Source organism: Haliotis cracherodii, unplaced genomic scaffold (genome assembly GCF_022045235.1).
Source record: "Haliotis cracherodii isolate W230 unplaced genomic scaffold, xgHalCrac1.p SCAF_16, whole genome shotgun sequence".
In the NCBI taxonomy this organism is placed as follows: Eukaryota; Metazoa; Mollusca; class Gastropoda; order Lepetellida; family Haliotidae; genus Haliotis; species Haliotis cracherodii.
In genome coordinates this window covers 30,563,322-30,587,094 of record NW_027266271.1, presented here as the reverse complement: position 1 = coordinate 30,587,094, position 23,773 = coordinate 30,563,322, and the positions used below count along the sequence as shown (strand labels likewise).

General features: G+C 40.8%; 1 protein-coding gene across 1 annotated transcript in view; it reads right to left on the bottom strand.

Moving 5' to 3' along the window:
* The window catches only part of LOC139464061 (voltage-gated delayed rectifier potassium channel KCNH8-like), a 275,229-nt gene that overhangs the window by 3,747 nt on the left and 247,709 nt on the right, over positions 1 to 23,773 (bottom strand). Inside the window, exons 7-14 of the mRNA XM_071245603.1 lie at positions 14,777 to 14,981; positions 13,529 to 13,723; positions 11,865 to 12,064; positions 11,051 to 11,300; positions 8,783 to 9,015; positions 7,920 to 8,176; positions 6,969 to 7,034; positions 2,512 to 2,675 (exon numbers count right to left, since the gene is read on the bottom strand). Of these exons, the coding sequence (XP_071101704.1) occupies positions 2,512 to 2,675; positions 6,969 to 7,034; positions 7,920 to 8,176; positions 8,783 to 9,015; positions 11,051 to 11,300; positions 11,865 to 12,064; positions 13,529 to 13,723; positions 14,777 to 14,981 (1,570 nt within the window). The remainder of the gene's footprint in view (positions 1 to 2,511; positions 2,676 to 6,968; positions 7,035 to 7,919; positions 8,177 to 8,782; positions 9,016 to 11,050; positions 11,301 to 11,864; positions 12,065 to 13,528; positions 13,724 to 14,776; positions 14,982 to 23,773) is intronic.

The following is a 23,773-nucleotide window of genomic DNA, read 5'->3' as shown; positions in this document are numbered from 1 at the left end:
ACTGAGAGTGACAACAGTCGTAGTGCTAAGACAGGCCTACGTTTATGTTCAAGTACAAGAGTGACGACTTTCATAGTGCTAAGACCTATCTCATTAAAATCAGACCTAAGTTCTTGCTACTGCTAAACAAAGATCTGAAGACATCCCATTAGGGGTCAGGTCAGAGCGTCACTTACCAGATCATGAAAGTGACAGTCGGAATGTGATTTCTAATCATACAACCTCGAAAACATGAACACGGGATATTCCGAACGATAGTTACGGGTTTAACGACTGAATCCATACAATCTAGACCATCTATTAGCCATTCCAGAATGTTCTTTTAATCAGGTTTCAAATTTGTAATCAAGAATTTGTCAAAATATGTTGCAATTTGAAATTAGTGCCATAAAGCATGAGAAAGCTGCCTTCTGATTGGTCATTCCATTGGTCGGTCAAAGTTCGCGCAAGGTCAGTCAGACGTGACCCGTAATGGGATGGCCTCAGATCTTTGTTGAGTGGTAGCGAGAACTAAGATCTGATTTTAATGAGATTGTGCTAAGACAGGCCTACGTTTATGTTCAAGTATGAGAGTGACGAGAGTCGTAGTGCTAAGACAGGCCTACGTTTACCTTCAAGTAAGAGATTGATGAGAGTCGTAGTGCTAAGACAGGCCTACGTTTATGTTCAAGTACGAGAGTGACGACAGTCGTAGTGCTAAGACAGGTCTACGTTAACGTTCAAGTCAGGAGTGATGAGAGTCGTAGTGCTAAGACAGGCCTACATTTATGTTCAAGTACGAGAGTGACGAGAGTCGTAGTGCTAAGACAGGCCTACGTTTACCTTCAAGTACGAGAGTGACGACAGTCGTAGTGCTAAGACAGGCTTACGTTTACCTTCAAGTAAGAGAGTGATGAGAGTCGTAGTGCTAAGACAGGCCTACGTTTATGTTCAAGTACGAGAGTGACGACAGTCGTAGTGCTAAGACAGGCCTACGTTTACCTTCAAGTACGAGAGTGACGACAGTCGTAGTGCTAAGACAGGTCTACGTTAACGTTCAAGTCAGGAGTGATGAGAGTCGTAGTGCTAAGACAGGCCTACATTTATGTTCAAGTACGAGAGTGACGAGAGTCGTAGTGCTAAGACAGGCCTACGTTTACCTTCAAGTACGAGAGTGATGAGAGTCGTAGTGCTACGACAGGCCTACATTTATGTTCAAGTACGAGAGTGACGAGAGTCGTAGTGCTAAGACAGGCCTACGTTTATGTTCAAGTACGAGAGTGACGAGAGTCGCAGTGCTAAGACAGGCCTACGTTTACCTTCAAGTACGAGAGTGATGACAGTCGTAGTGCTAAGACAGGCCTACGTTTATGTTCAAGTACGAGAGTGACAACAGTTGTTGTGCTAAGACAGGCCTACGTTTATGTTCAAGTACGAGAGTGACGACAGTCGTAGTGCTAAGACAGGCTTACTTTTATATTCAAGTATGAGGGTGATGACTGTCGCAGTGCTAAGACAGGCCTACGTTTATGTTCAAGTACGAGAGTGACGACAGTTGTAGTGCTAAGACAGGCCTATGTTTATGTTCAAGTAGGAAAGTGATGACTGTCGTAGTGCTAAGACAGGCCTACGTTTACCTTCAAGTTTGAGAGTGACAAGAGCCGTAGTGCCAAGACAGGCCTACGTTTATGTTCAAGTACGAGGGTGACGACAGTCGTAGTGCTAAGACAGGCCTACGTTTATGTTTAGGTATGAGGGTGATGACAGTCGTAGTGCTAAGACAGGCCTACATTTACCTTCAAGTACGAGAGTGACGACAGTCGTAGTGCTAAGACAGGCCTACGTTTATGTTCAAGTAAGAGAGTGACGACAGTCGTAGTGCTAAGACAGGCCTACGTTTATGTTCAAGTACGAGAGTGACGACAGTTGTAGTGCTAAGACAGGCCTACGTTTATGTTCAAGTACGAGAGTGACGACAGTCATAGTGCTAAGACAGGCCTACGTTTATGTTCAAGTACGAGAGTGACAAGAGTCGTAGTGCTAAGACAGGCCTACGTTTATATTCAAGTATGAGGGTGATGACTGTCGTAGTGCTAAGACAGGCCTATATTTATGTTCAAGTACGAAAGTGATGACTGTCGTAGTGCTAAGACAGGCTTACGTTTACCTTCAAGTTTGAGAGTGACAAGAGTCGTAGTGCCAAGACAGGCCTACGTTTATGTTCAAGTACGAGGGTGATGACAGTCGTTGTGCTAAGACAGGCCTATGTTTATGTTCAATTCGAGGGTGACGACAATCGTAGTGCTAAGACAGGCCTTTGTTTATGTTCAAGTACGAGGGTGACGACAGTCGTAGTGCTAAGACAGCCCGACGTTTATGTTCAAGTACGAGAGTGATGACTGTCGTAGTGCTAAGACAGGCCTTCGTTTATGCTCAAGTGCGAGAGTGACGACAGTCGTAGTGCTAAGATCTCTACATGGTACAAGGCCATGATGCAGAATAGAAACGGGCGCTCCGATAGATTCCTGCTACCTTGACTTAGTACAGGCATAGGTCGACCTCCTCGCATTTTAGCTGCAGCACCACCACCACGATTCTGCCGGTAACGCTTGACTCCACCTGTGGGGAAGCGCATCTCCGCTGTGGCAAGACTTGGTTTTCTGTTTGGAAGAACATCTTCTTTCTCCATGTCAGTCCTGTCAATATACACAATATGTCCTTCAGAAATGTCAGTTTTCAAAGACAATACAATTGGAGATTTGATTTTCCAAATATAAAATTGCAAAGACAATTCTGAAGATGTTCTAAAAAACAAAAATATCCAAAACACATTTGACAGTACATTAACCATAAAAAGTAATTTGTTTTGAACACATTCAATTAAAGGAGGGTTCATGTGACAATATGCTATTTGTGGTCAGTGCATTCATGACACTGGGGAACAACCAACATTAGTTGTTAGGCTAACACTGCATTGACAACCTCGGGGAACAACCAACATTAGTCTGTAGAGTAACACTGCATTTACAACACTAGAGAATAACCAACATAAGTTGTTAGGGTAACAGTGAAATTACAACCTCGGGGAACAACCAACATTAGTTTTTAGAGTAACAGTGCATTTACAACCTCGGTGAACAACCAACATTTGTTGTTAGGGTAACAGTGCATTTACAGCACTGGGGAACAACCAACATTAGTTGTTAGGGTAACAGTTCATTTACAACACTAGTTCTAGGGTAACAGTACATTTACAGCATTGAGGAACAACCAACATTAGTTGTTAGGGTAACAGTGCATTTACAACCCTGGAGAACAACCAACATTAGTCGTTAGGGTAACAGTGCATTTACAACACTGGAGAACAACCAACATTAGTTGTTAGTGTAACAGTGCATTTAAAACACTGGAGAACAACCAACATTAGTTGTTAGGGTAACAGTGCAATTACAACCCTGGGGAACAACCAACATTAGATGCTAGGGTAACAGTGCATTTTGCAACCCCTTGGGAACAGCCAACATTAGTTGCTAGGGTAACAGTGCATTTACAAACCTTGAGAACAACAAACATTAGTTGTTAGAGAAACAGTGCATTTACAACCCTGTGGAACAACCAACATTAGATGTCATGGTAACAGTGCAATTGCAGCACTGGAGAACAACAAACATTAGTTGTTAGGGTAGCAGTGCAATTACAGCACAGGAGAACAACCAACATTAGTTGTTAGGGAAACAGTGCATTTACAACCCTTGGGAACAACCAACATTAGTTTTTAGGGTAACAGTGCATTTACAACCCTGGGGAACAACCAACATTAGTTGTTAGGGTAGCAGTGCAATTACAACCCTGGGGAACAACCAACATTAGTTGTTAGGGTAGCAGTGCAATTACAGCAATGGAGAACAACCAACATTAGTTGTTAGGGAAACAGTGCATTTACATCCCTGTGGAACAACCAACATTAGTTTTTAGGGTAACAATGCATTTACAACCCTGGGGAACAACCAACATTAGTTGTTATGGGTAACAGTGCATTTACAACCCTGGAGAACAACCAACATTAGTTGTTAGGGTAACAGTGCATTTACAACACTGGAGAACAGCCAACATTAGTTGTTAGGGTAACATTGCATTTTGCAACCCCTTGGGAACAACCAACATTAGTTGTTAGGGAAACAGTGCATTTACAACCCTTGGGAACAACCAATATTATTTGTTAGGGTAGCAGTGCAATTACAGCACTGGAGAACAACCAACATTATTTGTTCGGGTAACAGTGCATTTACAACTCTGGGGAACAACCAACATTAGTTGTTAGGGTAACAGTGCATTTACATCCCTGTAGAACAACCAACATTAGTTGTTAGGGTAACAGTGCATTTACAGCACTGGGGAACAACCAACATTAGTTTTTAGGGAAACAGTGCATTTACAACCCTGTGGAACAACCAACATTAGCTGTTAGGGTAACAGTGCATTTACAGCACTGGGGAACAACCAACATTAGTTTTTAGGGAAACAGTGAATTTACAGCGCTGGGGAACAACCAACATTAGTTGTTAGGGTAACAGTGCATTTACAGCACTGGGGAACAACCAACATTAGTTGTTAGGGTAACAGTGCATTTACAACCCTTGGGAACAACCAACATTAGTTTTTAGGGTAACAGTTCATTTACAACACTGGGGAACAACTAACAGTAGTTGTTAGAGTAATTGTGCATTTACAACACTGGAGAACAACCAACATTAGTTGTTAGGGTAACAGTGCATTTTGCAACCCCTTGGGAACAACCAACATTAGTTGTTAGGGTAACAGTGCATTTACAACCCTTGGGAACAACCAACATTAGTTGTTAGGGTAACAGTGCATTTACAACCCTGGGGAACAACCAACATTAGTTGTTAGGGTAACAGTGCATTTTGCAACCCCTTGGGAACAACCAACATTAGTTGTTAGGTTAACAGTGCATTTACAACCCTTGGGAACAACCAACATTAGTTGTTAGGGTAACAGTGCATTTACAGCACTGGGGAACAACCAACAGTAGTTGTTAATGTAACAGTGCATTTACAGCACTGGGGAACAACCAACATTAGTTATAAGGGTGACAAGTGCATTTTGCAACTCCTTGGGAAGAGCCAACATTAGTTGCTAGGGTAACAGTGCATTTACAACCCTTGGGAACAACCAACATTAGTTGTTAGGGTAACAGTGCATTTACAGCACTGGGGAACAACCAACAGTAGTTGTTAATGTAACAGTGCATTTACAGCACTGGGGAACAACCAACATTAGTTATAAGGGTGACAAGTGCATTTTGCAACTCCTTGGGAAGAGCCAACATTAGTTGCTAGGGTAACAGTGCATTTACAACACTTGAGAACAACCAACATTAGTTGTTAGGGTAACAGTGCAATTACAGCACTGGAGGACAACCAACATTAGTTGCTAGGGTAACAGTGCATTTACAACACTTGAGAACAACCAACATTAGTTGTTAGGGTAACAGTGCAATTACAGCACTGGAGGACAACCAACATTATTTGTTAGGGTAGCAGTGCATTTACAGCACTGGGGAACAACCAACCAAGATAATTCAGTTACAATCTCCCTGTTGTGGAATGACACAACCAAACACCACAAGAATATCCCCGTAGTTTATTTAGAAGACTGCATGTTACACTATCAAGGCTTGTATCCCAGCATGACAACACACAAGTGAGAAGACACATTGTGTTTATGGCATCGCAACAAAAACATACTAAAATGTTGGCATCAAGCCAGTTTCCATTTCTTTGACGTTGTAAACCGTGTAAGAAACACCAAGCTTCGCAGTATTTGTCTGGCACTGGGAGCTGAATCAAACCTGTCATCATAGACACCAACCTCATCGTATTGCCTCGTTGTATTTCCTCATCATATTGCCTCATCATATTTGTAAATGGGTTGTCTCAGATTCAGTTTTGAGTACATGTGAGCCAACTGACAAATCTGGTTATTGTGTTCTTTTTTTTAAAGAAATACAAAAGAAAATGCAACCTCCTCACTTTTCAGGTCAAAATTCTAATAGTTTGGTTCAACCAACCTTAGGCATAGCCGACTGGGCCCCTAGGCAGGGGGGATGCACAAACACACAGCTACTAACATTGTCATTGCCTTTATCAAAATCAAAATTATTTGTTAATTTATTATTTTTTTGAACTTTTTATAAAAAAACAAAAACAAGTTGAAAAGGTTACCTTAACCGTAAACAATAAGTTGTACTTTGCATGTAGGCTGGACAGAGTGCGTGAGTTGTGTTTAACACCGCTTTTATCAGTACTCATGTCATATCACGGCATGTCAGCTTATGTGGGAGGAGAGCCTGAAGTGATGCAGGTCTTAGACATTTACCACTTCCGTGAAACCCACGTGCACGGGTATGGTGCTGACAAACCTAGAAACATAATCAGGGCGAACAAGAATTGCCCAAGGGACACAACTCTGTACAGCGAATTGCGGCGCCTTAGACGACTGGGCCACCCGTGCCACCAACTGGACAGTCTCCAGTCTCTTCCTACTCTGAGCCACAAGAAGCATGGTTACTATGAGCAACCCATGCTTGCCATTAAAGGCGATCGGGTGGTCAGGCTCGCTGACTTGGTTGATGCATGTCATCGATCCCAGTTGTGTGGATCGATGCTCATGATGTCAGTCACTGGATTGTCTGGTTCAGACTCAATTATTTACAGACCGCCGTCATATGGCTGAGTGCAGCGTTAAACAACAAACAAACAAATCCAGATCAAGCCACAAGAAGCATGGTTACCATGATCTCATGGTCATATAAATTATTAGAAACAAGTTTTTATATAATAGACATTTGTAACCTATTCAGAAATATAAATAAATATGAAATCCAACCTGCCAGCCCAGGGTATTAAAAAACCAGAATATATATTTAAACAGTATGTTAAACAGTTCAACACTTGGCATGAGCGTACCTTTGATGTGGGCGGGCCGGGGTGGTAAACCACCGTGGGAGTCTACTGTGTCCGGCGGGATGAGAGCTGTCACAAGGGGAGACAACACAGGGTTAGGGAACTGCTACTGGACACATTAATACTGTGAGGGAATTGCTACTGGACACATTAATACTGTGAGGGAATTGCTACTGGACGCATTAATACTGCTACTGGACACATTAATACTGTGAGGGAATTGCTACCGGACAAATTAATACTGTGAGGGAATTGCTACTGGACACATTAATACTGTGAGGGAATTGCTACTGGACACATTAATACTGTGAGGGAATTGCTACTGGACAAATTAATACTGTGAGGGAATTGCTACTGGACACATTTATACTGTGAGGGAATTGCTACTGGACACATTAATACTGCTACTGGACACATTAATACTGTGAGGGAATTGCTACTGGACACATTAATACTGTGAAGGAATTGCTACTGGACACATTAATACTTCTACTGGACACATTAATACTGTGAGGGAATTGCTACTGGACAAATTAATACTGTGAGGGAATTGCTACTGGACACATTAATACTGTGAGGGAATTGCTACTGGACAAATTAATACTGTGAGGGAATTGCTACTGGACAAATTAATACTGTGAGGGAATTGCTACTGGACACATTAATACTGTGAGGGAATTGCTACTGGACACATTAATACTGCTACTGGACAAATTAATACTGTGAGGGAATTGCTACTGGACACATTAATACTGTGAGGGAATTGCTACTGCACACATTAAAACTGTGAGGGAATTGTTACTGCACACAATATACTGTTGGAGTAAATGATTGAATTGACATGAAGAGGTTATAGGATTGCTATACAATTGGACAACATTAAATTAACCGACAGCGAGTTCTGCCTATTGCAAAAACAGGTGAATCACAAAAGAAGACATCCAACAGACAAACCTAGATAATCCCTGCAGATCTCCATTGGGGACGATCGTATGTAAACTACTGTCAGACTGGTTCAGCAGTGGCGACGACGATGAATGATCTCTTGTGTCTGATTGGTCGGTGTCTTCATCAGCAAACTGGAGCTTGCTGATGAACCCCCCAGCCTTTCTGTCATCATCATCGTCGTCTGTGTTTTCCTCCTCATCTTCGGAGATGGAGGGCAGCGTGATGACGGGGGCGATGGGGCTCTCCTCCTCTTCTTCATCCTCCTACAGACAACCAACAATGGTGGATCACAGTCAAGGGCCAAACATTGTTGCTATTCCTTAAAAGGATGACACATTCGCATGATGGCATGGGGATGGTCATTTTATTTTCAATCAGTGGCCTGCAAAGTCATTATGTCTCGGGTAGCCAAACCAGGGGTTGATAGTGTGAGCACATATGCTATTAATTAAACACCTGGAGGAAGTCTGACGCCTTGTTTTATTTTTTTGGTTCCACAATGCGATACTTCTGGAAATCACAATTTCACAAGGATCCTCACACAAAATGAAACAAATCTGATCAACATTACAAAGCTAGGGTGCCAATCTTAGCATGTCAATACTGGGTCAAAACACAAAATAAGGAAAAACTTACTACATACTAATTAGACATGGATGTTTGCATGAATGGCCAAAAATACTGTAGATGACATTTTCAATTAAAGAACAGACAGATGAAAAGCACCATCAATCATGATAGGTCAACGACCTATTCAACAAATAGGGCGTTAACATATTCATGTCTAGTGTCCCCAAATGTGGGATTATGCAGTTCACATTCAAGCAATACATTGTTTAAATAGAGGTACAAAAAGGGGAGACAACTACCGTTGTGACTATAGAGGACGAGTCGTCATGACCTTCTCTTAAGTTGTATGTGAGGTCATGTTGAATTTCTTGAGCAAATTTTTCAGAAAATTCTGGATATAGGGCAAGTGCATCTAGCAGACCCTTCAGGTTGATGCATAGAAGTTCACAGTACGCTAATGACCGCACGTCACAGGCCGAGATGCTGATTGGTTCCTCAAATGCAATGTCAGTGCCGAACAGGTCGCCTTTTCCTGAAACAAGATGTTTGAATTATGAAACCAAATTTTCAGAGCTTCCTCAAAAGTTGCTATTTCACAAATTTGGGAAGAAAAACAGAAACATAAGCATAGCAAGAACGGCAAGATTAATGAATATATTCATTCTGTAGTAAAAGTGGTACACCACTGGAGTGTCACCATGAATTCACACTTCAGAAATATCCATGCAAAGTTTAAATTTTATGGGCCTTGTGATTACAGGAAAGATGTTAAAATTTATGAAAGAGATACTTGGATTCAAGTGAGGTGAGAAGTGAATCAGGTGAGGTGAGAAGTGATTCAGGTGAGGTGAGAAGTGAATCAGGTGAGGTGAGAAGTGATTCAGGTGAGAAGTGATTCAGGTGAGGTGAGAAGTGAATCAGGTGAGGTGAGAAGTGATTCAGGTGAGGTGAGAAGAGAATCAGGTGCGGTGAGAAGTGATTCAGGCAAGAAGTGATTCAGGTGAACAGTGATTCAGGTGAGTTGAGAAGTGATTCAGGTGAGGTAAGAAGTGATTCAGGTGAGGTAAGAAGTGATTCAGGTAAGGTGAGAAGTGATTCAGGTGAGGTGAGAAGTGATTCAGGTGAGGTGAGAAGTGACTCAAGTGAGGTGAGAAGAGAATCAGGTGAGGTGAGAAGTGATTCAGGTGAGCAGGGATTCTGGTGAGAAGTGATTCAGGTGAGGTAAGAAGTGATTCAGGTGAGGTGAGAAGAAAATCAGGTGAGGTGAGAAGTGATTGAGGTGAGCAGTGATTGAGGTGAGAAGTGATTCAGGTGAGGTGAGAAGTGATTCAGGTGAGGTGAGAAGGGATTCAGGCAAGAAGTGATTCAGGCGAGAAGTGATTCAGGTGAGAAGTTATTCATGTGAGGTGAGAAGTGATTCAGGTGAGAAGTGATTCAGGTGAGGTGAGAAGTGATTCAGGTGAGAAGTGATTCAGGTGAGAAGTGATTCAGGTGAGGTAAGAAGTGATTCAGGTGAGGTGAGAAGTGATTCAGGTGAGGTGAGAAGTGATTCAGGTGAGGTGAGAAGAGAATCAGGTGAGGTGAGAAGTGATTGAGGTGAGCAGTGATTCTGTTGAGAAGTGATTCAGGTGAGGTGAGAAGTGATTCAAGTGAGGTGAGAAGAAAATCATGTGAGGTGAGAAGTGATTGAGGTGAGCAGGGATTCTGGTGAGAAGTGATTCAGGTGAGGTGAGAAGTGATTCAGGTGAGGTGAGAAGTGATTCAGGCAAGAAGTGATTCAGGTGAACAGTGATTCAAGTGAGGTAAGAAGTGATTCAGGTGAGGTGAGAAGTGATTCAGGTGAGGTGAGAAGGGATTCAGGCGAGAAGTGATTCAGGTGAACAGTGATTCAGGTGAGGTGAGAAGTGATTCAGGTGAGAAGTGATTCTGGCGAGAAGTGATTCAGGTGAGCAGTGATTGAGGCGAGAAGTGATTGAGGTGAGAAGTAATTGAGGTGAGAAGTGATTCAGGTGAGGTGAGAAGTGATTCAGGTGAGGTGAGAAGAGAATCAGGTGAGGTGAGAAGTGATTGAGGTGAGCAGTGATTCTGTTGAGAAGTGATTCAGGTGAGGTGAGAAGTGATTCAAGTGAGGTGAGAAGAAAATCATGTGAGGTGAGAAGTGATTGAGGTGAGCAGGGATTCTGGTGAGAAGTGATTCAGGTGAGGTGAGAAGTGATTCAGGTGAGGTGAGAAGTGATTCAGGCAAGAAGTGATTCAGGTGAACAGTGATTCAAGTGAGGTAAGAAGTGATTCAGGTGAGGTGAGAAGTGATTCAGGTGAGGTGAGAAGGGATTCAGGCGAGAAGTGATTCAGGTGAACAGTGATTCAGGTGAGGTGAGAAGTGATTCAGGTGAGAAGTGATTCTGGCGAGAAGTGATTCAGGTGAGCAGTGATTGAGGCGAGAAGTGATTGAGGTGAGAAGTAATTGAGGTGAGAAGTGATTGAGGTGAGAAGTGATTGAGGCTAGAAGAGATTGAGGCGAGAAGTGATTGAGGCTAGGAGTGATTGGGTGAGCTGAGGAGACCCACCGAGGATAGCCACGACCATCTCCTCCTTGAGTACTTCCATGGATCCGCTGCAGAGGTAGTAGATGTAGTTGACAGCGTCGCCCTTGTGGAGAAGAAACTCCCCAGGGGCACAGAAGATGCGGCGGGTCTGCAAGGTGATCGACTTCAGACAGCCCTGGGTAGCACTTTCAAAGATTGGGAGGGACAGAATCTCACGGTTCAGGTGAAGTCCGATCTCACCACGCATTTCTTCGGGGAAGTCTTTCAAAATCTGGCAAATACAATTTCCATCCATTAAACTCTTGTTCAACTCTTACATCCATGACTATTGAAAGCGTATGTTCAAACATTGAAGCTATGACTAGCAGTAACACTGACTTGTGGAATGAGGCCTTAACGTTATGTTGACCATGCACGGCAAACAGGTACACTCACATGTACACCAACACCCACAGACACACATGGACACACACACACATACACAGATACACATACAGAGAGAGAGAGAGAGAGAGAGAGAGAGAGAGAGAGAGAGAGAGAGAGAGAGAGAGAGGACGAGTCGTCATGACCTTCTCTTAAGTTGTATGTGAGGTCATGTTGAATTTCTTGAGCAAATTTTTCAGAGAATTCTGGATATTGGGCAAGTGCATCTAGCAGACCCTTCAGAGAGAGAGAGAGAGAGAGAGAGAGAGGGAGAGAGAGAGAGAGAGAGATCCCGTTGAATGCGATGTTAAACCCTATTTCACACCAGAGAAATTGGGAAAAGAAGGCACAGACTTTGATTGAGCAAATAATTTGAGGTAACCTTTACAGCGACCTTGACCACACAACCTACCTCATGAAGGTCAATGCCATTGTTCATGGACCACATGGTTTGGAAGTATTCCTGCATTCGCTGTTTCAGAGTTTTGGGGATGTGGTGGGTACGGAAAAAGTCTTTAAGGTCCTTTGTTCTGGAGTGAAAGTTTTGGCGCCGGGCATACATTCTCTGGATTATTGCAGTGACGTTACCGAAGATGACAGCATGCATCATGGCTGCAACAGGGAGGAGCCTCTTATTGAATGTATGTATACTCACCGCTAAAAGAAACATGAACCATAGAACCATAGAGAAGTGTCTATGTTAAGTAGAGATGTTTCCAATGTCTACCACTTAATGACAAAACTATCAATCAGTCAAGTGTTACCACAGTGTCTTTATTCTTATCACGATATGCTGCACGTGATTTCCAAACTTTACATGCTAATCCTGCAAGAGACAAATGGTGCATCTCGAGTCATGATCTGTGACATCACATGTGATGTGTTCCAATAACCAATCTAACAGCTCTTGAATATGAGTAAGTCTTCATATATTAACCGAAATTTATGGTATTCACGTTTCTTTTGTCGGAGTTGGTGTATATATATATATATATATACGCCAGTCATCAAAATACCACGGTGTCATTGTTGCAGACACAAAGAAGTTCCAACATGATGTCAATTTACTTTGTGAAATAACATCAAGTAACAAGAAAAGTCCACATCAATTTCATACTTTCAGACAAATATTGCATTTCAATACTTGATACAAAATACAGCATCGATATTTCAATCACATTACAGTATTATTTCTGAGCTGCTTCTCAGACGATCTCACTATGTCAATCCATCTTTTCTTTCTTCACAATTCATATCATTGCATGATTTAAATAAGAAGTTTTTAAGACTTTTCCCGCTCTTGGAACTGGCCATTCCATACTAACACAAATAAGGCTGCTCAATAACAAGTGTGATATTCTCTTAAATAACTGGGTATGACAAACACATGTAGTTATTTCAATGGCTATTACAGCATTATCGTCACAGTCACAGACTTACACATTGTGCTAAAGTATTTAAACCTTTATTCTCATTAAAGATTTGTTCAGTCCAGTTTCCACCCTTGCCAAACTAGGCATGAATTATGGAGTCGTATTTTGGCTGGACTAATGCATAGTTCAATCATAATCACGTAACAAAATAGACATCAACTTCATAAACAACATTGCGTCAATGGCAGGATGAGCCGAGCATGTGTACTGTCAACTGGGCTTCGACAGATATTTTCCAAATCTTTTTATGTTCAAGTGATGTGAAGCACTTTGCAAGGTAAGACCCTTTTTATGACGATATAGATCTTGATTATCGATCACATTGTCTTGACTAAGAGCTGCCATTTTATTTGAAGCAAAATGCAAGTGATGCAATTAGTGGAATCTGATTGGTCAATAGCAGGGACATAGCAGGGACATAACTCATAATAGCCACAGGCGGTGCTACAGTTGAGCCATGAAATTCCAGCCTAGTTGGGCAAGGGTGGAAACTGGACTTGTGCAGTTGGTTAACACCCTTGTCTTGGGAAGATGAGATTTGTCTCAAAAAGCAATGAGCACTAAAGCTCACCTTGATAAAATAAAAGTAAACTATCTCTGAAATCTCATCAATCCTCTACTAAGATACAAAAAGGACTCTTACCTCCAGCAAGCATAGCACACACTGAGAATATTTTCTCGATGTTGGTGTTGGCGGAGACATTGCCGAAACCTACGCTCGTCAGGCTGCTGCAGGTGAAGTAGAGTGCCGTCACGTACGACGTCATGGTATCAACCTCCTCAATGGTGTGATTCACAATCGGGTTCTCAATCCGGTTTCCAAGCTCGTACAGCCAGCCTATCAAGCAGATACAGAGTTGTATCCCTTAGGTGTGCCAGAATCCTATCATTATCATTCATGGGTTTGTCAGCTCTGTCAGCACCAAACCCATGCTTGTGGGTTTCATTAAAGAAACTGCTTCACTTCTGATTTTCCTACTACCCAATAGCATAGATCAATGCTTATGATGTCAGTCACTGGATTGTCTGGTCCAGGCTTGATTATTTACAAACTGACATCTTATAGCTGGAATATTGAGGAGTGAGGAATTAAACAAGAAACAAACAAACTTTCCTCCCACATCAAGATGACTCACCTTAATATACCTGAATACTGTTCAAAGCGGCGATAAACCCAACTCACTCCCTCACTCATATTTGCATGTCATTCCGAAGATGCAGAGATTTATCTGTTTGTTTGTTTATTGTTTAACGCTGCACTCAGCAATATTCAAACTATGTGACAGCAGTTTATAAATAATCAAGTCTGGACCAGACAATCCAGTGATTGATATCATGAGCATCGATCCATGTAATTGGGATATGATGTCATGCATCAACCAAGTCAGCAAGCCTAACCACCTGATCCCGTTAGTCGCCTTTTACGGCAAGCATGGGTTCTATTCTACCCCTGATCTTCATGGGTCGATGATGCGGAGAGTTTAATAGAGTCTTATGATGACATGGCCTGTCTCATTGTCTCAGGGAAGAGAAACAAGATGGGACAATCAAACAGACTTCATGATTGGTTTGGATGTGGAAGTTAGTTTCTGTTCTTATTTCACAAGGACTTTTAATGCAATTAATCATAACTAGAAACTAAAACTTTCCATAGTTATATTTTACCTCCATAAAAATTGCCATAAAACTGGTCTGGCTCAACAATGAAATTTAAAAAACCAGCCGAAATACTGCACTTGCAAAATGAGACACTCTGTCAATGTGACAGAGAATACTTTCATCACTCCAAGGAATGGAAGTCCTCAATAACCAGAAAAAACATTTATCTTTTTGTGTAAATCCAAATCATGATCCCTCTCACGCATGCACTGCTGAAAGAAGTCTGTCTTACCAACTGTCCTGTTCATGGGATTATCTTCAATTTCATTCTTGCCGATGGCGAACCAGATGCAGGCCATCCAATGAGCAGCCAGCGCAAACATGGACATGAGCAGTGTGAGGACGAGGACGCTGTACTGGGAGTACCGGTCCAGCTTCTGCAACAACCTCGCCAACCGCAACAGTCTTGCCACTTTCAGCAGATGGATGAGGGTGCCCTGTTGAGCACACAGTGTTAGAGACGACATACACACCACCACGTGGGGAAGGTCACGGGTACTGAAGCTCACCTAACATTATCGCAACACAAAAGTATTAATTTCAAGTCTACTTCCTTTCGTTTAACAGCCACATCTATTCATCTGTAAGTATGTAAACAGTAAATGAAAAACATGTTTTTTATTATTGTCTGATAATATTATCTGATTATTTAAATCAACATGATGTTGGAAAATATTTGGTACAGATGTAAGTGCAATACAAAGAAATATAAAAAATATAGGAATAACCATTCTCGATATTCTGACGAAACATTCCATTGGGTACTGATGCTACAAGACAAATGGCACTCTGTAACGTCCGACACTGGGTGAGAAAAACAACATGGTTAACATTTACGGGGGGCTCCGTTATCGTTAAAAGGACATGGTTCACATTTACAGGACACTCCGTTATCATTAAAAGGACATGGTTCACATTTACAGGGCACTCCGTTATCATTAAAAGGACATGGTTCACATTTACAGGGCACTCCGTTATCATTAAGAGGACATGGTTCACATTTACAGGGCACTCCGTTATCATTAAGAGGACATGGTTCACATTTACAGGGCACTCCGTTATCATTAAGAGGACATGGTTCACATTTACAGGGCACTCCGTTATCGTTAAAAGGACATGGTTAACATTTACAGGGCACTCCGTTATCGTTAAAAGGACATGGTTCACATTTACAGGACACTCCGTTATCATTAAAAGGACATGGTTAACATTTACGGGGCACTCCGTTATCGTTAAAAGGACATGGTTCACATTTACAGGACACTCCGTTATCATTAAAAGGACATGGTTAACATTTACGGGGCACTCCGTTATCGTTAAAAGGACATGGTTCACATTTACAGGGCACTCCGTTATCATTAAAAGGACATGGTTCACATTTACAGGGCACTCCGTTATCGTTAAAAGGACATGGTTCACATTTACAGGGCACTCCGTTATCGTTAAAAGGACATGGTTCACATTTACAGGACACTCCGTTATCATTAAAAGGACATGGTTAACATTTACGGGGCACTCCGTTATCGTTAAAAGGACATGGTTCACATTTACAGGACACTCCGTTATCATTAAAAGGACATGGTTAACATTTACGGGGCACTCCGTTATCGTTAAAAGGACATGGTTCACATTTACAGGGCACTCCGTTATCGTTAAAAGGACATGGTTCACATTTACAGGGCACTACGTTATCATTAAGAGGACATGGTTCACATTCACAGGGCACTCCGTTATCGTTAAAAGGACATGGTTCACATTCACAGGGCACTCCGTTATCGTTAAAAGGACGTGGTTCACATTTACAGGGCACTCCGTTATCGTTAAAAGTACATGGTTCACATTTACAGGGCACTCCGTTATCATTTTAAGGACATGGTTCACATTTACAGGGCACTCCTTTATCGTTAAAAGGACGTGGTTCACATTTACAGGGCACTATTATCCTTGACAGGATACTCTGTTAACATTGATATGACTCTGTTATCATTTATAAACTTCAACAAACTTAAAGTTGAATCATTATAAGAATGCTTGACACAACACACAGATGCTTCTGAGACCGCCAAACTAGTTTGGATGAATGGCAAGCATTCTAAATAATAATATGAACAGAGGAAGAGAATTTATGGATGTGAACTTCTTTATCGTTCACCTGATGAGGAGTAAGCATATACTCTGGAACAGTGTGTTCCTCATAATAAAGAAGTTATTCCATAAATTCTCTCCCTTATGTGTATCACTTCTAAATGCCTTGAATATGAATAAAGATTACAACCTCTGGTTATAAACATTGCAGAACAAAAACACTTAATGAAATACTCCAATGTCCAGTACGGATGAACAGACTTTGAACTCAAACACTGAGTAGGAATTCTAACTTACTCATAGATTTTTCAAATTATTTTTTAAAGGGGTACCATTTCACTTTATGAGGTTTATCTTGTCAGTCACAAAGATCTACTACTGAAGCGATGCAACTCATGTAGACACCATCTTCCAGAGGCAAGGGAATTAACTATCTATAAAAGTCCAGTTTCCACCCTTGCCGAACTAGGCTGGAGTTATGGAGTCACATTTTGGATGGACTAATGTGACTATGCATAGTTCCATCACAATCGCATAACGAACTAGACATCCAATTTGTAAACTGCTTTGAAGGTTTTTGTTGATTGTAGAATATGCAATGCATGTGTACCGTCAACTTAGCATCAACAGATATTTTCCAAATCTTTTAATGTTTTTAATCAAGGTGCTCACGTGATTTGATGCACTTCGCAAAGTTTATTACGACATAGATCTTGATTAGCGATCAGATCGCCTTCACTGCGCACAACCATCTTGTTTGAAGCAAAAGCAAGTGATACGAGAGGTGGAATCTTATTGGTCAATAGGAGGGACATAGAACGGACATAATTCATACTAGCCACTGGTGGTGGTACGATCGAGCCCAGGAATTCCCGCCTAGTTCAGCAAGGGTGGAAACTGGACTTTTGTAGTCAGGTAACTGCCTTGGGAAGATGGTAGACACTGACTCATCCTGAACCAAGCTACACTGATTGTACTTGTAAATAACACACGTTTCTGGGATACCATGTCAAACAACTTCTGGCTACCAATCTTATTTAGTTTCCATTCAATTAAAATCTAACATTTTACATTGTCACTGTTTTTATGTCAGTAGTTTTTGGTGATAGCTATTGAGTGAGTGAGTGAGTTGGGTTTGACGCCACTTTGAACAGTATTCCAGTTACATCACAGTGTGTCAGCTTGATGTGGGAAGAAAGCCTGAAGTGATGCAGCTCTCAGACATTTACCACTTTGGTGAAACCCACGAGCATGGGTATGGTGCTGACCAGCCTAGAAACACAATCCAGATGAACTGTCATTCGAACCCATGATCACAGACTTCTGGCATGCCCAAGGGATGCAACTCTGCACAGCAAATTGCCACACCTTAGATGACTGAGCCTCCTGTGTGCCCCTCAAAATGGAGGCATACAATTGACTTATCATTTTACCTTCATACAGTAGCCTGTTTGAACATGACACAAAGATACCAGTGCCAAGTGTATATCTCCAGTACCCCACCAAATCACTGAAGACACCACATGGCTGACTGTTTGTTTGTTTGTTTGTTTGTTGTTTAACGCTGCACTCAGCAATATTCCAGCTATATGATGGCGGTATGTAAAAAATCGGGTCTGGACCAGACAGTCCAGTGATTGACATCATGAACATCGATCCATGCAACTGGGATACGATGACAAGCATCAACCAAGTCAGTGAGCCGTGATTCGTCTCTTCCGACAAGCATAGTCGCCTTTTACAGCAAGCATGGGTTGCTGACGACCTATTCTACCCCAGATCTTCAGTGGTCAAATGGCCGACAGGCTGAGTGAGTGAGTGAGTGAGCGGCCTAAGCAATATTCCAGCCATATTGTAAAAATATACCAGTAATCAAAATATTTAACAAAAATATATTGCATTAAAACATGCAGTTATATGTTGTGATAAATATTCAATAGATATACTTGATAGACATGTGCTTGTCATTTGCATATAATGGACGTGGGAGGTGGAACTAAATCTCAAGTTACAGCCATACATTGTGTGCTGTGGTCATGGTGTGTGGGTGGGCATTCACTGTTGGAACAAATAGAACAGTTCAGTCAGAACATTATGAAACATTACGGTTTGAACTATCGGGCGTGTTGTACTAATAATTCATGTATTGACATCACAAATCAATTTTGAGATATAAAAAAATTCCTATATGTTTTTTTAGATATCACATTATCAAATTATTTAATAAAAAATGAATTAGTCACATCACAAACACAATTTTTGAAATCACAAAATTAATTTTAGACATCACAAATTTGAAAAGAATTCTAGTTTCATGACAAAAATGAATTCTCTTTTTAAGTCCCACTACAGTAAATCACTAAGTTACTTGCCAAAAATAATGTCTGTCAAAGTAGACACAATTTGTGGATAACATAAGACTTAGATGGTGTAAGTGTCTCTATCGAAATGTCAGCCTTACAGTAAACTAATAAGTTGTTATCCATAAATTGTGCCTACTTTGTCATCCATCAACTTCTAAGTAATGTCTATCAATCATTTCAATAATCTCTGTCTTGCTTATCATGCCTAAAATACATTGGATATATTTTTTTTGGCTATTTTGTTTGGTAAAATATCAAAAATAGGTTAAAATGTTTATGCTGAATCTGACATTCTGATAATAAGTTAAACTCCCCACACTCCCAGTCGTCAACCTATAAATCAAATTTGTGATATTGCTAATTCATTTTGTGAATATGTGAATTACTGATATCATAAAATCAGGGATAAATAGTAAAACGACACCTCATATAGAACAAAATCATGGACATCATGGCAAAGGAATTTCTGGATATATTACAAACTTTACTTTATTGTCTAATAACAATAATTATTTTGTGAGTGATGTTTGAAATTACATGTACCGTCAATCTTAGTGGAGTGAGTGAGTGAAGAGTGGGTGAGTGAGTGCTTGAGTGCTTGAGTGAGTGAGTGAGTGTGTAAGTGAGTGAGTAAAGTTGTCTCCACAATGAACAGGAGTAAGTGAGCATGGTGTTACAGCACTCTGAGATATATTCCAGCAATATTAGGTGGGGTATACCTGAAATGGGATGCAGACATTGTTTCCATGTGGGGAATTAAACCCAAACCTTGGGCGTAACGAGCGAGCACTTTAACCACGAGGCTACCCTTTCACCCCTTGAGCAGCGCTTTCCTTGTAAAAAACTTTGGCACTATTTAGCATGATAGAATAATCATGATCTGTTGGCATTAAACTATAGTTATGATTAATTACCAGTTTCAAATGTCAAAGCACACTGGTAAGTCTTAATTTGGAATATAAAAAAACACTTCCCAGTTGCTTGATGTTTACAGAAAATGGTGGTCAAAGGTGACAATCAAGGTTGATTATCCGGATAGACTGCAATGAGCTGAGACAGCCAAGGGACACAACTCTGCACAGTGTACTCCGTCATGTCTGCATGGTCTGTCTTTGCTGATTGGAGTCTGTTGAAGTTCGACATGACACCACGACAGCCAGGTGTTCCCCCTTGAGCCTACCAGATACTCTACATGTAAGTCAACATACCCTACATCTCTCAACAGTCATCACAGAAACAATATAGAACACACTTAATCCGGGTAAAATGTAAAATGTAAAATGTAAAATGAAACAATTTCATTGGTTTTTCAACATAAGACCAGACAAATCTAAATACTTGTTTCACAGATCTGAGTGTCAACTCACCCCACTTCACTTCACCCTCACTCACCCCACCTTTCCCCAAACCACCAATCCTCATCCCGTCCCCTCTACCCTCACCTCATCCTACCTACTTTCACCCATCCTTTCCCCAAACCACCAATCCTCATCCCGTCCCCTCTACCCTCACCCCATCCCCCCTACCCCATCCCCCTACCCTCACCTCATCCTACCTACTTTCACCCATCCTTTCCCCAAACCACCAATCCTCATCCCATCTCCTCTACCCTCACCCCATCCCCCCTACCCCATCCTACCTACCCTCACCCACCCTTTCCCCAGCTCCCTTCATTTCACCCCACCCCACCTACCCTAACCCAAGCTTCCCCTACCCTCAGCCAACAACCCTCACCCCCAAGGTGAAGGTGACGAAATACTGTCTGAACAGAAAGAATTTTACAAAAACTTATTCTCACCTAGAAGTTCTGAAAGGGAACATACTTTTGAAATCAGACAAGTATTAGATGATGGTGATACCCCTGTACTTAGTAACTCACAGTAAGGACAGCCTTGAAAAACCTATTGAAATGTTTGAACTTGCAAAAGTTGTTAAATCATTGAAGAATAACAAAATCCCTGGCCTGGATGGGTTTCCAGTTGAATTTTTAAAATTCTTTTGGAATGACTTATGGGTTTTTAGGTATATAAATGAAACTTTCCAAAAAAATCAAATTACCTTAACTATAAATAGAGGAATAATTACATGTATTCTGAAACAAAACAAAGACAGAAGACTGCTGAAAAACTGGCGACCAATTTCTCTTCTAAAGACTATATATATAAAATTTTAAGTTCTTGTGTAGCAAACAGAATTAAGAAAACATTAGATACGCATATACATAGTGACCAAACTGGCTTTATACCTCGCTGATGTATAAATGAAAATTTGAGAACCATGTATGATATAATGTACGAGCTGAAAGAGCAAAACAGGGCAGGACTTTTATTACTTATTGATTTTGAAAAGGCTTTCCAAAACATTTATTGAATTGGTTATGAACAAATTTGGTTTAGGACCAAACAAAATTAAATGGGTTAATATCTTAACTAAGAATGCATCATCTTGTGTAATACAAAATGGACACCTCTCCACATTTTTTCAGAACCAAAGAGGATGCTGACAAGGTGACCCACTTTCCCCCTACCTATTTTTGCTTGTAGCTGCGATACTAGGAATAATGATTAGGAATAATAAAGGCATAAAAGGAATAACAATAAATGATAAGGAGTATAAATTAGGTCAATATGCAGATGATACACAGTTATTTTTAGATGGATCTGAAGAGTGTCTTAGAGCTGCATTTGATACTTTGAATACATTTTATAGAATATCCGGTCTGAAGGTAAATATTGACAAAACTAAAGCTGTATGGATTGGTTCAATGTCAGGAAGCAGCATCAAACTCTGTGAGGACACAACACTAGACTGGCATGAGGGAAACTTTGAAGTCTTGGGAATAATATTTAATCCCACATTACATTATCTGTGGGTAATAAATACAAGAAAAAGACTCGAACATATTAATAGATTACTGGCAAACTGGAAAAAAAGACATCTAACATTAATAGGTAAAATCACAGTTATAAAGACTCTTTCAACATTAGTTCATATATTTTCAGCACTTCCAAACCCACCTGATGATTTTATTGGAAAATTGAATAAACTATTTTATACATTCATATGGAATAACAAACCAGACAAAATAAAAAGATCTACCTTGATAAGGAAATATGAAGGAGGTGGTCTGAGAATCATAGATACCCGCAAATTTATTAATTCATTGAAATTATCATTTTTAAGGACAAGTTTACATCCTCACCCCCGAACCACTCCTTCTCACCCACATACCCCATACACTTACACACCGCCCTACCCTCACCCCACCCTAACTACCCTCACCCCAACACCCCCTCAAACAGGTAATAACTATAATACTTCATCTATCAATTCACAGCTGGGTTCGAATCCCGGATGGGACTCAACCCAAAAAAGTACCAGAATTTGTTCTTGACTAAGACAGTGTTATCCTAAATCTAAACTTGTTACGTTATACTCCCAAGAAGATAAGGAACACAGAACACAATAGTTTTTCTGACCTGACAGGTGTGTACTGCAACACACTTGTGGGTGTTCTGTAACTTGTTCTGATTAGCATGGAACTGACCCACGGTGGGCGGGGACTATACAATTATACAATTATACAGTTGTACCCTAGCAAATATGAGAAGAGGCACAATGCAGTAATAAATATAGCCACTAATTCATATTTCTTTAAAAAGAAAAGACAAATTAGTTTTGGTATAAACAATCTGCGAAGCAAGTAATTGAGTTTATCTCGCCTAATTGTTTTTCCCCCACAATAATTCCATTTATTAGTACCAAATGTCAGAGCGAATTCATAAAACTGCCAACACATGAGGGGATCAAACACACCTAATATAATTACACTTCAAGGTGGTGTAGATGGGATGAGATACTGGTGCAATTACTTTGCAAAATAGATTTCAATCCCAAAATGTTGATACAGCCGAAATGTGTTGCACGTCATGTAGTACAACTTGACCAGTATGGAGCACCAGGCAGACAGTTGGAGCGTTCTCTCACAATCTGTCACCAGCTTTAATTGTAGCAATCATCCAAAAAGAATTCACTTTTTTTTGCAGACATAAATTTTTTTATGCCCATAAAATATTGATCTGTGTAAGGTGGACGCATATCCTAACAGGTCTACACACCTAAATCCAGGTTTGAAAGTTCATCAGATGATCGATTGTCATCCAGATGAGACTCCTTCAGCAAATGCTATTAGCCTGTCTATGCTGAACAAGTAGATTGGTGTACGGCTGATGCATTCAGTTTTAAAACCACCAGAATAAGAGGAGTGGATAGAGTTGCATGCATATTCTGAGAATGTCACTCCCTCTGTGTATGCAGGCAAAAGTATGATAATATGCAGGATGTACTTGTATACATTCCAAGACTTGTGAAAAATAGTTTTGAAATATTTCCATCACCAGTGAAAGGCTAAAGTTCACTCACGATATGATATCCAGTATTCTGTAATTTCAGTGTAGAAAACATAAACCTTGGGAATATAATGAACAACAGCACGGTCAAAATACACGGGATCAGTAGGCTGCATGCATTCATTGGTCAGGGTAAAAGAACCCAGGAAATACGAAGGGATGGGTATACACCAGCATGGGAAAGTTTCCAACTTGTTGCATGCCAATTGGATCAAAGGGCCACTTAGACAGGACAATAATAAACATAGTGCCACCACACTGAAGCTGACCTGGATATATGTAGTCAACAGTTTAAAACATCAAATGAGACAGATGCTGAACAAACGTTATTGACAGCATTGATGTTCAAATATTTTCTGCATCAACTCAACA